At 49.4% G+C, this 17,345-nt stretch overlaps 1 protein-coding gene across 1 annotated transcript in view; it reads right to left on the bottom strand.

Moving 5' to 3' along the window:
* Positions 1 to 235: 235 nt before the first annotated feature.
* Positions 236 to 17,345, bottom strand: part of LOC147751298 (uncharacterized) — a 37,085-nt gene continuing 19,975 nt past the window's right edge. Inside the window, exon 2 of the mRNA XM_086933184.1 lies at positions 236 to 1,788. Within this exon, the coding sequence (XP_086789310.1) occupies positions 236 to 1,788 (1,553 nt within the window). The remainder of the gene's footprint in view (positions 1,789 to 17,345) is intronic.

The following is a 17,345-nucleotide window of genomic DNA, read 5'->3' as shown; positions in this document are numbered from 1 at the left end:
TCAGTACAGATGAGGCGCCAGCTACCTCTGAATCTGAGAGGCTAGATAGTCCCAGAACCGGTTAGGAAATGTCTAGAAATATCGTATATGTAATACCATTAAAGATACTTTTACAACTATTCCCAGAATCAAATAGATTTCTAGATCCTAGACTTGTATATCGATCGGTTGGATTTAATTCCACCAAGTTTGCAAAATAAGACCCGATGTCATAAAGAAATGATTAGATGTGGCTTTAGTTCAGACTGTCTAGGAAGTCCTTTGCTTTGATTTCCGAGGTGAAGAACTTGGCTTGGCCCTTATAGATAACTTTAAGCGTGGCTGGATTATTCAGATAAACCTGAGTCTTCTTCTCCAGAAAGGGCTTAATCAGTTGACGGAGCCGCCACCTCCGCTCCACTGTAGTGTGGCAGAAATCAGGCCTTACAAAGTATGAGATTTCACCTCTAGATCGATGGGCATCTGGTCTTGCTTTCTCAGCGATAGCTTGACGGAGAAGAAAATTTCCAAAATATACTAAGATTGCCCTAGGATATTTGCCCTGCGAGATTGAAGCCCTTAATGTAAACGGTGTTCTGTGGACGTGTTGGACTTTTGGCTCCCAGTTCCATGTGGACAATTCGGGAAATGTATCCTTGAATAGCTGGATCACAAATACGCGTATATTGTCACCCTCAATTTTTTCCGGAATACCCAGTATTTGGAGGTTATTGCATCGCGTACGATTTTCCATTTCCTCCAGTTTCCACCTAACGTCCTTAAGTTCTGCATTATGAGCATCTACTTGCTCTTTAACAACAGTGGCTTCAGCTTCATTAATTACTATGCGATCCTCCATATCGATCAATCTTGCATTAGAGGCTGCAACTGATTTGGAGAGTTTACGCACTACGCCTTGAACTTTGTGTAATGCTTGTTGAGCCCTACGGCCATCCTTTGAGGTCTGTTCTCTATGGGAAGCTATCGCTTGAAGCACCGTGTCCATAACAGATGTTAAGGTGGCATTTTGCTGCTCAAGAGAGTGTGTGCCTTCGGTATGGACTCTAGAGGAGGGATCCTGCGAGCTAGAAGCTGTTGCTGGAGAATAGTCCCAGAGCAAAGCATCGGCGCCGTGATGGCTTCTTTTCTTTCTTAGCACTGTATGCCTCCTATCTCTGGATTCGCGTATGGCAGCGTCAGGGTCGCTTTCCTGTGAGCTAATATTAGAGCCAGTATGAAGATCAGAGTAGGAATAGGAGTCTGAGTCTGTGTCCAGGTCTTGAGACGATCTGGGATCCTCAAGCCCCTCAGAGATAGTAAAAAACTCAGACGGTTCCTTGTCTGTATCCGAAGCTATGCCCGTACCCCCTTTAAGATCGCACGGAGGGACCGCTAAAACCTGCTCGTTATTTAGATGCTGCAGAGAGTTGGCATCCTCATCAATTAGGCTAGGAGAGAAAGTTTCAGGAGGCGAGATACTCGTCTGGGGCTGCCCTGGACTTAGTGCTGTGGTATTGAGGCTCAAAGAAGATATGACATTATGGAGGGTGGATGTAGCAGTAGCCTGTGCTAGGTGCGATTCAACTGCAGGCCTACCTTCCTTCTGGATCAGTTCCTGATCTCCCTGCGCTGGTCCATGCCCATCTGCTGGTGCTGCTTGCGTTGTTGGCCTTGCTGGAATTGTTTCTGTACCAGGCACACCTGGTATGTCCGTTGATCCCCCATTCACCCGGGCGTATGCAGTCCCCTGTGTCAGCGCGGCTGGGCCAGCTTCTTTTGAGACACCCGCTCCAGAGGCCGAGGCTGATGCTGCAGGAGGAACAGACGGCGAATCCGCACTGGTGAGAGCTGCGGAGCCGCTGCAATCAGCGTCCCGCTTGTTGCGTGGTGAGCGGAGGGGGAGGGAGCAATCACTGCAGGAGCGGGAACAGCAGGCGTTTTTCGAAGTAGATCCACCACCAGGGGACCCGGGCCCAGTGTGGTAGGAGTTTTTGCCACCTTAGGATGTTTCTGGTATGTCTGCAATTGTGCACCATCGGGGCCGATAACTTCATCTGTCACAGAGCCACCAGCGCGTCTCGCTGCCAGTTTGAGGTCGCGAAGAGCTTGTTTAGCCGCTCGAGTTTTGGAAGCGGCTGCGACTGCTGCTGCATTTTTTGGGGCCATCTGTTCAGTGAGGCCAGCAGAGTCCGTCTCCGACACGATGGTGGATTGTTTCTGTATTTTGCAACCTTCGTCCTGAACACTGGCAAGGTCCTTGCTTATTTGGAGCCGCGAAAAGAATCTCAGCACCGCAAAGCCGAGAACCGAGGCCACCAGATGCAGATGTGAGCGGGACCACCCTGTTAAAGATGGTGGATCAGCTAATCCTGCCGGGTAGGTTCCATGCATTATTTATATCCTCTGTCCCACATGTAATGATATCTTCGTAATTTTCTTAGTATTCACCAAGGGTTTATCAAACTTTTCAAAGTTGCTCTGTATAGCGTCTCTCTTCCGCAGGTCCCATTCTCTACCAAACACCTCCTAGCCCATAGATTAAGGTACTGGTCAGAGGACGTCTCACAGCGGTCTAGGGAGCCGCCGCCATCTTGCCTACTCAGGGCTCGGTAATTTTTAAGTCTCCACCGTACAATTTGGGCCTTTTCCAGTTGCAGCCACTATGCTTACCCACGCAAGTGAGGTACCATTTTTATCGGGAGACCTGGGGGAATGCCGGGTGGGTAGAAATTTGTTGATCCACATAGATTCCAGAACTTTCCACCACAGAAATGTGAGGAAAATGCATTTTATTTACACTTTTTCAGCTTTACAAAGGATTCTGGATAACAGAACCTGGAGGTAAGCAGTCGAGTCACCCCATACTAAATTCCTCTCGGTGTCTAGTTTTCAAAAATGTAGAGGTTTGCTAGGTTTCCCTAGGTGCTGGCAGAGCTAGGGTTCAATAACGACAGGTAGGCACTTTGCCAAAAAAGGCTCATTTTTCACTGCGAAATTGAGGTGCGACCATGTTGCATTTTGCGCCGTTTCCTGTTGCAGGCACTACGCAGACCCAGGCAAGTTAGATACCATTTTTCTCATAAGACTTTGGGGAACGCGGTGGGAGGAAGTCGAGTCACCCCATACTGAATTCCCCTGGGTGTCTAGATTTCACAAATGTATAGGTTTATCGGTTTTCCTAGGTGCCGACCGAGCTGGGGTTAAAAAAATATAGGTAGGCACTTTGCCAAAAAAGGGCCAGTTTTCACTGCAAAATTGAGGTGCGACCACCTAGAGTTTTGGGCTGTTTCCTGTCGCAGGCACTAGGCAGACCCAGGCAAGTGAGGTACCATTTTTCTCATAAGACTTTGGGGAACGCAGGGTGGTTGGAAATTCTTTTATCAACGAAGATTCCAGAACTTTCCACCACAGAAATGTGAGGAAAATGCGTTTTTTTCCCAATTTTTTAGGTTTGCAAGATATTCTGGGTAACAGAATCTGGTGGGAGGCAGTCAAGTCACTCCATCCTGAATTTCTCTGGGTGTCTACTTTTGAAAAATGTATAGGTTTGCTAGGTTTCCCTAGGTGCCGGCAGAGCTAGGGTTCAAAAACTACAGGTAGGCACTTTGCAAAAAAAGGGCCAGTTTTCACTGCGAAATTGAGGTGAAACCACATTGCGTTTTGCCCCGTTTCCTGTCGCCGGCACTAGGCAGACCCAGGCAAGTGAGGTACCATTTTTCTCTTAAGGCTTACGGGAACGTGGGGTGCATAGAAATTTGTTGATCCACACAGATTCCAGAACTTTCCACCACAGAAATGTGAGGAAAATGCATTTTTTTGGTCAATTTTTTAGCTTTGCAAGTGATTCTGGGTAACAGAAGCTGGTGGGAGGCAGTCGAGTCACCCCATCCTGAATTCCTCCGGGTGTCTAGTTATCAAAAATGTATAGGTTTGCTAGGTTTCCCTAGGTGCCGGCAGAGCTACGGTTAAAAAACGACAAGTAGGCACTTTGCCAAAAAAAGCCAATTTTTGACAGCAAAATTGAGGTGCCACCATGTTGTGTTTTGCGTCGTTTCCTGATGCATGCACTAGGCATACCCATGCAAGTCAGGAACCATTTTTCTCAGAAGTCTTTGGGGAACGAAGGGTGAGTGGAAATTTGTTCATCCACGCAGATTCCAGAACTTTCCACCACAGAAATGTGAGGAAAATGCATTAATTTTCTCAAATTTTTTAGGTTTGCAAGGGATTCTGGGTAACAGAACCTGGTGGGAGGCAGTCGAGTCACCCCATCCTGAATTCCCCTGGGTGTCTAGTTTTCAAAAATTTATAGGTTTGCTAGGTTTCCCTAGGTTCCAGCATAGCTAGTGTAGGAAGGTACATCCTGACTATGGTTGCCCCCAACTTTTTGCCCTGTGTTTTAGCTGGTTTTGGACATAGTCGACCTGGGACCCTGCCAATCAGGACCCCAGGCCTACTGCTCTCTCTTTAAAATGGATTCCATGTACCCTAGGTGCATTTCCAATTGGTACTGGGCCACCTTATCAGACCCTGTAACTCAGGGCGTAGGTGTACCCAGGGCCGTCAGGGGCTGCAGCATGTATTATGCCACCCCTGGCTGGCCTCCTAAATTTGACACAACTGGCTGCATGACAGCTGGGGCGAAGTCGTGTAATCACCCTTTGCTTTAGATATAGTAGCTCTATATCTAACCATACAATGGACACCCGAGTCCCTATCAGTCACTCCTATGGCAGGCTTGACAATCCTGAAGGCAGAGTGCATGGGCTCGCGTGAACTGTGTTCTGGCCCGAGCCGAGCCGGTTGCAGCTTGCGGAGAAAAGACCCAATGGCTGTTCCATGATAACGCGTGCCACATCGGTAACTTCGGTGTCGCGTTATCAAGACATGTCGAGTAAGGTGTCATACGAATCGGGATGCTGCCCTCTCACCAACTCTGGCGATGAGGTTAGCATTCCACCCTTCTAGAGGGACACGACATGTACGTAACTGTGAACCCCGGTTAAAGTTAACTAAAGCCTCAGCTCCACAAAATGGGTGCTGCCACCACAGACACGAGTCTGACCTCCTGCTGCTGGGAGTCCTTCCAGCGAGGAGAGCTTGGACAAAGGGTTTCCTGTCGAGGGCGGTGTTCGCACCGTCCCAGACAGGGTTTGTGTATTCTGGGTAGGTAGGGCTTTTGCGAGAAGGTGACTGCGGAGTGGCACCCCGGTGCTCACTACGCATCTGCCGGTTAGAACCAGTTCCAGGGGCGACAGCCCTGGCCTGGGGAAAGTCCGGCAGGGGAGAGGGGTGTAACTACCCCCCTTCCTGGTCCCACCCTTAGGGCAGGACCTAGTCATGTACCCACCCCTTTCTTTAGGATAAAGGCCGGAGCGGGGACCCTTCCAAATTAGATCATCTTTGAATCAAGAATACTTTCTACGAAAGGACTTCAAGACTCTTCTCAAGATTTCTCCCTTGTGGCTAAGGAGTAGTCACCCTGCATCAGCGGGCACCATCTAAGAACTCTGCGGTTTGCTGTAAGTCCTTCCTCAAGGAATCCGACGGCCCAGCTCGACGAGAACCGGCTTCCCTGGCACCTCTGACCTCTACCCCCGTCATCAGCTCAGCTGTGATCTGTGGGTGCGACGAGACCTCGAGGGACCGGCCATCATCAGAACCTGCACGCTCTTAAAAACCAGCACGACCATCGAGGTAACTCTCTGGTGAGTGCTCTGGGATCCGAGAAGCCCCGACTCTGAGCTGCTCCTGCTCCGAAGTGCAGTCCCCCAGCATCTCCACGATCTGCGTGGGGCCCTTCTGCTCGCTGCTCAGCACGTTGTCTGGTCACTAGCCGCTGGCTTGTGTCCTTCTGTGACGACATCCGAGAATCATCACTGCCGGTCTGGTTGCTCCAGACTGGCCCTTGCTTCCATCTTTTCGAGAAGCACCCCGGACCCTCCTGGTCCACTCAAGACGCCGACAGCGTCATCCGTCGTGGGACAGCTCGCACCTCCACCGTGGTCGCCGACAACGCCTCCTGGTCCGTGAGACTGCAGAGCCTAGCGTCGCCCACTCACCTGGTCGAGGTGACGGCCAACTGGTGCCTTCCTGGTACCCTCTGACTACTGGCTAGTAGTACGAACTTGGTCCCCTCTGCTTTCAGGTTTCATCAATCGCCGATCCAGGCTTGGATCTCTACGAACTATTCATCACTGGTCGCCGGCCAGCAACTCCTTTTTCTTCCGGCTCCTGGCTCATCAGCGAAGACCCCGACGCCTGTAAGACTTGTGCAGCCGCAGCCCTCGTGGCTAGGTAACTCGGCATTTCAGTGCCTGCATAGCCTCCTTACTCTAGGGTCCCGAGTCCCTCGCTTCCGACTTGCCTTAACCTTTCCGTGTCCTCGGACACTTGTTTTAATTGTGCACTTAAAGTATTTGCTAAAGAGATTTGGTTTGTGCTAAGTACCCTGTCCTCATAAAGAGTACAGGGCTGTTGTGATTCTTAATAAATATACTGTTTATTTTCATAACACTTGTGTGGTGTCCTTTCACGGGGTGTTCAAGGGGTACATGTGTGGTAAACAGCTGGCTTAACGCGCCCTCTCGAGTCTTTAGCCTTAGACTGCTCGTATCCACGCTACTAGGATAGCTGGTCTATAGGTTGACTTACAACCAAACACCATAAGGGTCGTTGGAACGATACATAGCGGTCGCTAGAATAGCGAACGTTGCATATCGGGCCAACTTCTCACATTGGTGAGCAGCGGTTGGGATTTGAGCTTGCTGTTGTTTTACCACACGTATCCTAAGAATATCTTGTTGAAAGATCGCGCAAGTACTGTTAGTACATATAACTAAAGCTTAGAATACTCTGAGTTCTACTGAACCAGCTGTTGTAGCTCCTCAAGGCTTAGCACACCTTGGCTACAACTCTTAGCAAGGGATCAGTAGGAAAACACATAGTGTAGGTAGGTGCATCACTTACACCACACTAGAAACAGTATGTCGGGCCAAGGAGGAAACTCTGAGTCTCCCCTTGTGTCAGTTGACCCTCCACAGGTCATCCCTTCAGGATATACTGTGCTGAGCTTCAAGGAGTTAAGACGACTGTGTCACTCCCGGAAGATTCAGCAGGGGTCTAACCCCACAACGTCCTTTCTGATTGGTCTCTTGGAGACTTATGATGCCAGGAGAGCTGAGAAACTTCGTAGCTCTTCTAATCCAGAAGGAGACATGCCTCCCCTCGAGGGAACCCGAGACGATCCTGACCTCATTCACCTCGCAACTGAGAACGAGGATGTGGAGGAGGATGAGGATGAGGATCTCTCTGGGGATGAGGCAGATAAGGGACAGGTAGAAGTCGTCAGACTAAGCAGGTCCAACTTAAGCAAACATGATAGCGGTACTGGGGGACCCCTGGGGCCACTATCAGGTCAGCTTAACATTGGGAATGGACGAGCCCGATCTCTGTCAAGAGACTCTGGCGGATCCCTTCGAACCAATGGCTCTCACAACTCTTCTCAGAGAGGGATGACGTCCCCTCAGAGGAGAGTGTACGAAGCTAAGGAAAGGGCAGCTAATCTGAGGATCGAAAGGGAAGAACTTGCCCTGGCCAAAGAAAGGCTTGCCTTTGCTAGAGAGCAACAGTTAAGTGGGGCAGTCCCCACTGGTGGCAGCAATGTACCTAGTAATAGGGAAAAGAGTTTCGATACGAAACACCTTGGTAAGATAGTGCCCCCCTTTAAACAAGGGGACGACATCCACAAATGGATTACTGCTTTGGAGAGGGCCTGCACTGTGCAGGGTGTTCCCCAGAGTCAGTGGGCAGCTATCTTGTGGCTCTCCTTTGAAGGAAAAGGAAGAGACAAGCTCCTCACCACAAGGGTGGAGGATGCTAACGATTACCAAATCTTGAAAAATACACTTGTTGAAGGGTTCGGCCTAACCACTGAGCAGTACAGGGTGCTGTTCAGGGATACCCAGAAAACGCAGGCTCAAGATTGGTCTGACTTTGTTGATTGTGCCACTAAGGCTTTTGAAGGCTGGCTACTGGGTAGTAAGGTTACTGATTTTAAAGGATTGTATAATCTAATTATAAGGGAGCAAATCTTAAATAATTGTCAGAACCAGTTATTACACCAGCACCTGGTAGACTCTGATCTGACCTCTCCACAGGAATTGGGTAAGAGGGCAGACAAATGGGTCAGAACCAGGGTTAGGCCTAAAAACCAGGGTGGTGACCAGAAAAAGGAATCGACCAAGCCTCAAGAGAAGGGTGGGGATAAATCCACAGAGAAGACTTCCCAAGGGCCCCAAAACTCCAACAAGGGTGGTGGGTCCCAGAACACTCCTTCAGAACAGAAGAAACCCTATTGCCATACCTGTAAACAGGTGGGTCATTACAAAAGTGATGCCAGTTGCCCTAAAAATGGTAATAAGGGAAATATAACCCCAGGTAATACTCCTAAACCTCCTGTTACCACTAGTGGTAATCCCCCAGGTGGTGGGAGTGCCCCCAAGAATGTGGTGGGCATTACTTTGGGCAATCAGGAGGACGATGGCCTAGCCAGGTTCCCTGACCACACTCTTGTCTGTGAGACTGGCATGGGGTTTGCCAACTTCACTACTGGACCCCACATTTTGGGAAAGTATAGACAAGAAGTTTTAGTGAATGGTCAGGAAGTTGAGGCATTCAGAGACACAGGGGCCAGCCTCACCATGGTGAGTGACCATCTGGTCCCCTCTGCTCAACTGACCCCTGGTTTTACTTATCAGGTGACAGACATTCATGGAGTGAAGAGAAGGCATCCCATGGCAGTAGTCAAGCTCAGCTGGGGTAATGTCACAGGGCCCATGAGAGTGGCAGTGACAGATAACCTACCTGTAGATTGCTTACTGGGGAATGACCTGGAACTCTCAGCATGGGCTGAGGTGGAGCAAGAAACTCACTCCAGAATGATAGGCCTATCCAGACAGGGTAGTGGGGCAGTAATAGCTACAGCCCCAGTCCAAGCACCATTCCTCCCTGAAAAGGTTGGAAGGGCAGTGGTAGCCACTGCCCAGGCTCAGACAGACTTTCCAGAACAGGATAGGAGGGCTGTGACAGTCACAGCCCAAACACAGACTGAGTGCCCTCCTGAAAAGGTTGGCAAGGTTGAAATGGTCTCAGCCTCTACTCAGACAGATAGTGAGGTTGTGAAGCCTGAAACAATGGATCACTCCACTCAAACAGAGAGCACTGAGGAGGAAGAAGAGTCTTCCCCCTCCCAGACACTAGGTGAGAGCCAGCCTCCTCAGGGAACTGACTCTACCCCTGTTGAAGGAACTGCCCCAGAGGTAGTCAGGCCTAGCCTGGCAGAGCCCCTGATGGCAGTGGAGTGGACCCTTCCCAGGTGGGACCCAGTCTGGAGCAGGTAACCTGCACCTCTCTACCCTGCCTCAGTCAGCCCAGGGCTGAAGAGATCAGGGAGGCCAGTGGTGGACCCAAAAGGGCCCCCTGTCCAAAAGAACCCCTTAATCAGAAGATTAGGATCACTGAAGCTGGTAAACCTAGCCAAGTGAAAATAAAACAGACTCCTGAGGGATCCCCCTTAAAAGTAGTTAGGGACCTCCCACAGCTGGACACTGTTGGGCACAGCCAAACATGGGGCCTCAAAACCCCAGACCTGACCTGTCCCTCCAGTAAGCCAAACAGAGGGACTCAGCCTCCCGCTTTAGGTAGCCAGAGGCTGACCCTGAGAGCTCAGTGCATCTCAGCTAAAGAAAGGAAGGCGCACATGATGAATGGTGATTGGAGGAAGTTGAGCCCAAAGGTAGAGGAGCCTCACTTCAGTACTCCATCCCAGCATCAGCCTTCTTCTTTCCCAAGACACACCAGAGACAGAGATTCCCTACGGTGGAGACCCTCAGATACCCTTAGGGTGAGGGGTTGCCTAGTGGACCATGACACAGGGGGAAACCAAGCCAGAGCTGGTCCTTCCTTATATGGCCACTTAGGTAATAGAGGCTTACCTGGACAAGGATAGCCTTATCTCCTTTCGTTTGGGGGGGGGTTGTGTAGGAAGGTACATCCTGACTATGGTTGCCCCCAACTTTTTGCCCTGTGTTTTAGCTGGTTTTGGACATAGTCGACCTGGGACCCTGCCAATCAGGACCCCAGGCCTACTGCTCTCTCTTTAAAATGGATTCCATGTACCCTAGGTGCATTTCCAATTGGTACTGGGCCACCTTATCAGACCCTGTAACTCAGGGCGTAGGTGTACCCAGGGCCGTCAGGGGCTGCAGCATGTATTATGCCACCCCTGGCTGGCCTCCTAAATTTGACACAACTGGCTGCATGACAGCTGGGGCGAAGTCGTGTAATCACCCTTTGCTTTAGATATAGTAGCTCTATATCTAACCATACAATGGACACCCGAGTCCCTATCAGTCACTCCTATGGCAGGCCTTGACAATCCTGAAGGCAGAGTGCATGGGCTCGCGTGAACTGTGTTCTGGCCCGAGTCGAGCCGGTTGCAGCTTGCGGAGAAAAGACCCAATGGCTGTTCCATGATAACGCGTGCCACATCGGTAACTTCGGTGTCGCGTTATCAAGACATGTCGAGTAAGGTGTCATACGAATCGGGATGCTGCCCTCTCACCAACTCTGGCGATGAGGTTAGCATTCCACCCTTCTAGAGGGACACGACATGTACGTAACTGTGAACCCCGGTTAAAGTTAACTAAAGCCTCAGCTCCACAAAATGGGTGCTGCCACCACAGACACGAGTCTGACCTCCTGCTGCTGGGAGTCCTTCCAGCGAGGAGAGCTTGGACAAAGGGTTTCCTGTCGAGGGCGGTGTTCGCACCGTCCCAGACAGGGTTTGTGTATTCTGGGTAGGTAGGGCTTTTGCGAGAAGGTGACTGCGGAGTGGCACCCCGGTGCTCACTACGCATCTGCCGGTTAGAACCAGTTCCAGGGGCGACAGCCCTGGCCTGGGGAAAGTCCGGCAGGGGAGAGGGGTGTAACTACCCCCCTTCCTGGTCCCACCCTTAGGGCAGGACCTAGTCATGTACCCACCCCTTTCTTTAGGATAAAGGCCGGAGCGGGGACCCTTCCAAATTAGATCATCTTTGAATCAAGAATACTTTCTACGAAAGGACTTCAAGACTCTTCTCAAGATTTCTCCCTTGTGGCTAAGGAGTAGTCACCCTGCATCAGCGGGCACCATCTAAGAACTCTGCGGTTTGCTGTAAGTCCTTCCTCAAGGAATCCGACGGCCCAGCTCGACGAGAACCGGCTTCCCTGGCACCTCTGACCTCTACCCCCGTCATCAGCTCAGCTGTGATCTGTGGGTGCGACGAGACCTCGAGGGACCGGCCATCATCAGAACCTGCACGCTCTTAAAAACCAGCACGACCATCGAGGTAACTCTCTGGTGAGTGCTCTGGGGTCCGAGAAGCCCCGACCCTGAGCCGCTCCAGCTCCGAAGTGCAGTCCCCCAGCATCTCCACGATCTGCGTGGGGCCCTTCTGCTCGCTGCTCAGCACGTTGTCTGGTCACTAGCCGCTGGCTTGTGTCCTTCTGTGACGACATCCGAGAATCATCACTGCCGGTCTGGTTGCTCCAGACTGGCCCTTGCTTCCATCTTTTCGAGAAGCACCCCGGACCCTCCTGGTCCACTCAAGACGCCGACAGCGTCATCCGTCGTGGGACAGCTCGCACCTCCACCGTGGTCGCCGACAACGCCTCCTGGTCCGTGAGACTGCAGAGCCTAGCGTCGCCCACTCACCTGGTCGAGGTGACGGCCAACTGGTGCCTTCCTGGTACCCTCTGACTACTGGCTAGTAGTACGAACTTGGTCCCCTCTGCTTTCAGGTTTCATCAATCTCCGATCCAGGCTTGGATCTCTACGAACTATTCATCACTGGTCGCCGGCCAGCAACTCCTTTTTCTTCCGGCTCCTGGCTCGTCAGCGAAGACCCCGACGCCTGTAAGACTTGTGCAGCCGCAGCCCTCGTGGCTAGGTAACTCGGCATTTCAGTGCCTGCATAGCCTCCTTACTCTAGGGTCCCGAGTCCCTCGCTTCCGACTTGCCTTAACCTTTCCGTGTCCTCGGACACTTGTTTTAATTGTGCACTTAAAGTATTTGCTAAAGAGATTTGGTTTGTGCTAAGTACCCTGTCCTCATAAAGAGTACAGGGCTGTTGTGATTCTTAATAAATATACTGTTTATTTTCATAACACTTGTGTGGTGTCCTTTCACGGGGTGTTCAAGGGGTACATGTGTGGTAAACAGCTGGCTTAACGCGCCCTCTCGAGTCTTTAGCCTTAGACTGCTCGTATCCACGCTACTAGGATAGCTGGTCTATAGGTTGACTTACAACCAAACACCATAAGGGTCGTTGGAACGATACATAGCGGTCGCTAGAATAGCGAACGTTGCATATCGGGCCAACTTCTCACAGCTAGCGTTCAAAAACTATAGGTAGGCACTTTGCCAAAGAAGGGCCAGTTTTCACTGCGAAATTGAGGTAGCGACCACTTTGCGTTTTGCCCCGTTTCTTGTCCCAGGCACTAGGCAGACCCAGGCAAGTGAGATACCATTTTTCTCATAAGACTTTGGGGAATAGGTAGTGGGTGGAAATGTGTTGATCCACACAGATTCCAGAACTTTCCACCACAGAAATGTGGGGAAAATGCATTTTTTGGGTCAATTTCTTCGATTTGCAAGTGATTCTGGGTAACAGAACCTGGTGGGAGGCAGTCGAGTCACCCCATCCTGAATTTTCCTGGGTGTCTAGTTTTTAAAAATGTATAGGTTTGCTAAGTTTCCCTAGGTGCCGGCAGAGCTAGGGTTAAAAATGGAAAAGTAGGCACTATGCCAAAAAAGGCCCATATTTCAATGTGAAATTGAGGAGCAACCACGTTGCGTTTTGCTCCCTTTTCTGATGCAGGCACTAAGCAGAACCACGGAAATTAGGTGTCCTTTTTCTCAGAAGACTTTGAGGAATGCGGGGTGGGAGGAAACTTGTTGATCCACGCAGATTCCAGAACTTTCTACCACAGAAATATGAGGAAAATGCATTTTTTGTCAGTTTTTTAGATATGCAAGGGATTCTGGGTAACAGAACCTGGTGGGAGGCAGTCGAGTCACCCCATGCTGAATTCCCCTGCCTGTCTAGTTTTCAAAAATGTATAGGTTTGCTAGGTTTCCCTAGGTGCCGGCAGAGCTAGGGTTAAAAAATGACAGGTAGGCATTTTGCCAAAAAAGGCTAATTTTTCACTGCAAAATTGAGGTGCGACCATGTTGCATTTTGTGCCGTTTACTGATGCAGGCACTAGGCAGACCCACGCAAGTGAGGTACAATTTTTCTCAGAAGACATTGGGGAACGCCGGGTGGGTGGAAATTCATTGATCCACGCAGATTCCAGAACTTTCCACCACAGAAATGTGAGGAAAATGCATTTGTTTGTCAATGTTTTAGCTTTGCAAGGGATTCTAGGTAACAGACCCTGATGGGAGGCAGTCAAGTCACCCCATGCTGAATTCCCCTGGGTGTCTAGTTTTCAGAAATGTATAGGTTTGCTAAGTTTCCCTAGGTGCCGGCAGAGCTAGGGTTCAAAAACTACAGCTAGTAACTTTGCCAAAACATGGTCATTTGTCCCTGCGAAATTGAGGTGTGACCATGTTGCGTTTTGCATCATTTCATGTGGTAGGTACTAGGCCGATCCACACAAGTGGGGCACCTTTTTTCTCCGAAAACTTTGGGGAACGCAGGATGGAAGGAAATTTGTGGATCCACGCGGATTCCAGAACTTTCCACCACAGAAATGTGGGGAAAATGGGTTTTTTGTACACTTTTTTAGGTTTGCAAGGAATTCTGGGTAACAGAATCTGGTGGGAAGCAGTCAAGTCACCCCATCATGGATTTCCCAGGGTGTCTACCTTTCAAAAATGTATAGGATTGCTAGGTTTCCCTAGGTGCCGGCAGAGCTAGGGTGCAAAACTACAGGTAGGCACTTTGCCCAAAAAGGTCAATTTTTAACTGTGAAATGGAGGTATGACCATGTTGCATTTTGCCCCGTTTCCTGTCACAGGCACAACGCTAACCCACACAAGTGAGGTACCGTGAGGTACTGAAATTGAGGTGAAACCACATTGCATTTTGCCCCGTTTCCTGTCGCCGGCACTAGGCAGACCCAGGCAAGTGAGGTACCATTTTTCTCATAAGGCTTACGGGAACGTGGGGTGCATGGAAATTTGTTGATCCACACAGATTCCAGAACTTTCCACCACAGAAATGTGAGGAAAATGCATTTTTTTGGTAAATTTTTTAGCTTTGCAAGTGATTCTGTGTAACAGAAGCTGGTGGGAGGCAGTCGAGTCACCCCATCCTGAATTCCTCCGGGTGTCTAGTTATCAAAAATGTATAGGTTTGCTAGGTTTCCCTAGGTGCCGGCAGAGCTAGGGTTAAAAAACAACAAGTAGGCACTTTGCCAAAAAAAGCCAATTTTTCACAGCAAAATTGAGGTGCCACCATGTTGTGTTTTGCGCCGTTCCCTGATGCATGCACTAGGCATACCAATGCCAGTCAGGAACCATTTTTCTCAGAAGTCTTTGGGGAACGAAGGGTGAGTGGAAATTTGTTCATCCACGCAGATTCCAGAACTTTCCACCACAGAAATGTGAGGAAAATGCATTATTTTCTCCAATTTTTTAGGTTTGCAAGGGATTCTGGGTAACAGAACCTGGTGGGAGGCAGTCGAGTCACCCCATCCTGAATTCCCCTGGGTGTCTAGTTTTCAAGAATTTATAGGTTTGCTAGGTTTCCCTAGGTTCCAGCATAGCTAGCGTTCAAAAACTATAGGTAGGCACTTTGCCAATGAAGGGCCAGTTTTCACTGCGAAATTGAGGTAGCGACCACTTTGCGTTTTGCCCCGTTTCTTGTCGCAGGCACTAGGCAGACCCAGGCAAGTTAGGTACCATTTTTCTCATAAGACTTTGGGGAACGCGTAATGGGTGGAAATGTCTTGATCCACACAGATTCCAGAACTTTCCACCACAGAAATGTGGGGAAAATGCATTTTTTGGGTCAATTTCTTAGATTTGCAAGTGATTCTGGGTAACAGAACCTGGTGGGAGGCAGTCGATTCACCCCATCCTGAATTTTCCTGGGTGTCTAGTTTTTAAAAATGTATAGGTTTGCTAGGTTTCCCTAGGTGCCGGCAGAGCTAGGGTTAAAAAATGACAGGTAGGCACTATGCCAAAAAAGGCCCATTTTTCAATGCGAAATTGAGGAGCAACCACGTTGCATTTTGCCCCCTTTCCTGATGCAGGCACTAAGCAGAACCATGCAAGTGAGGTGGCCCTTTTCTCAGAAGACTTTGAGGAATGCGGGGTGGGAGGAAACTTGTTGATTCACGCAGATTCCAGAACTTTCTACCACAGAAATATGAGGAAAATGCATTTTTTGTCAGTTTTTCAGATATGCAAGGGATTCTGGGTAACAGAACCTGGTGGGAGGCAGTCGAGTCACCCCATACTGAATTCCCCTGCCTGTCTAGTTTTCAAAAATGTATAGGTTTGCTAAGTTTCTCTAGGTGCCGGCAGAGCTAGGGTTCAAAAATGACAGGTAGGCATTTTGCCAAAAAAGGCTAATTTTTCACTGCAAAATTGAGGTGCGACCATGTTGCATTTTATGCCGTTTACTGATGCAGGCACTAGGCAGACCCACGCAAGTGAGGTACCATTTTTCTCAGACGACATTGGGGAACGCGGGGTGGGTGGAAATTCATTGATCCACGCAGATTCCAGAAATTTCCACCACAGAAATGTGAGGAAAATGCATTTGTTTGTCAATTTTTTAGCTTTGCAAGGGATTCTAGGTACCAGACCCTGGTGGGAGGCAGTCAAGTCACCCCTTGCTAAATTCCCCTGGGTGTCTAGTTTTCATAAATGTATAGGTTTGCTAGGTTTGTCTAGGTGCCGGCAGAGCTAGGGTTAAAAAACTACAGCTAGTAACTTTGCCAAAACATGGTCATTTGTCCCTGCGAAATTGAGGTGTGACCATGTTGCGTTTTGCATCATTTCATGTGGTAGGTACTAGGCCGATCCACACAAGTGGGGCACCTTTTTTCTCCGAAAACTTTGGGGAACGCAGGATGGAAGGAAATTTGTGGATCCACGCGGATTCCAGAACTTTCCACCACAGAAATGTGGGGAAAATGGGTTTTTTGTACACTTTTTTAGGTTTGCAAGGAATTCTGGGTAACAGAATCTGGTGGGAAGCAGTCAAGTCACCCCATCATGGATTTCCCAGGGTGTCTACCTTTCAAAAATGTATAGGATTGCTAGGTTTCCCTAGGTGCCGGCAGAGCTAGGGTGCAAAACTACAGGTAGGCACTTTGCCAAAAAAGGTCAATTTTTAACTGTGAAATTGAGGTATGACCATGTTGCATTTTGCCCCGTTTCCTGTCACAGGCACAACGCTAACCCACACAAGTGAGGTACCGTGAGGTACTGAAATTGAGGTGAAACCACATTGCATTTTGCCCCGTTTCCTGTCGCCGGCACTAGGCAGACCCAGGCAAGTGAGGTACCATTTTTCTCATAAGGCTTACGGGAACGTGGGGTGCATGGAAATTTGTTGATCCACACAGATTCCAGAACTTTCCACCACAGAAATGTGAGGAAAATGCATTTTTTTGGTAAATTTTTTAGCTTTGCAAGTGATTCTGTGTAACAGAAGCTGGTGGGAGGCAGTCGAGTCACCCCATCCTGAATTCCTCCGGGTGTCTAGTTATCAAAAATGTATAGGTTTGCTAGGTTTCCCTAGGTGCCGGCAGAGCTAGGGTTAAAAAACAACAAGTAGGCACTTTGCCAAAAAAAGCCAATTTTTCACAGCAAAATTGAGGTGCCACCATGTTGTGTTTTGCGCCGTTCCCTGATGCATGCACTAGGCATACCAATGCCAGTCAGGAACCATTTTTCTCAGAAGTCTTTGGGGAACGAAGGGTGAGTGGAAATTTGTTCATCCACGCAGATTCCAGAACTTTCCACCACAGAAATGTGAGGAAAATGCATTATTTTCTCCAATTTTTTAGGTTTGCAAGGGATTCTGGGTAACAGAACCTGGTGGGAGGCAGTCGAGTCACCCCATCCTGAATTCCCCTGGGTGTCTAGTTTTCAAGAATTTATAGGTTTGCTAGGTTTCCCTAGGTTCCAGCATAGCTAGCGTTCAAAAACTATAGGTAGGCACTTTGCCAATGAAGGGCCAGTTTTCACTGCGAAATTGAGGTAGCGACCACTTTGCGTTTTGCCCCGTTTCTTGTCGCAGGCACTAGGCAGACCCAGGCAAGTTAGGTACCATTTTTCTCATAAGACTTTGGGGAACGCGTAA

This window comes from Lissotriton vulgaris, chromosome 1_1 (assembly GCF_964263255.1).
Source record: "Lissotriton vulgaris chromosome 1_1, aLisVul1.2, whole genome shotgun sequence".
Lineage (NCBI taxonomy): Eukaryota > Metazoa > Chordata > Amphibia > Caudata > Salamandridae > Lissotriton > Lissotriton vulgaris.
The sequence above is the reverse complement of the archived record's forward strand: the minus strand, read 5'-3'. Positions and strand labels throughout refer to the sequence as shown.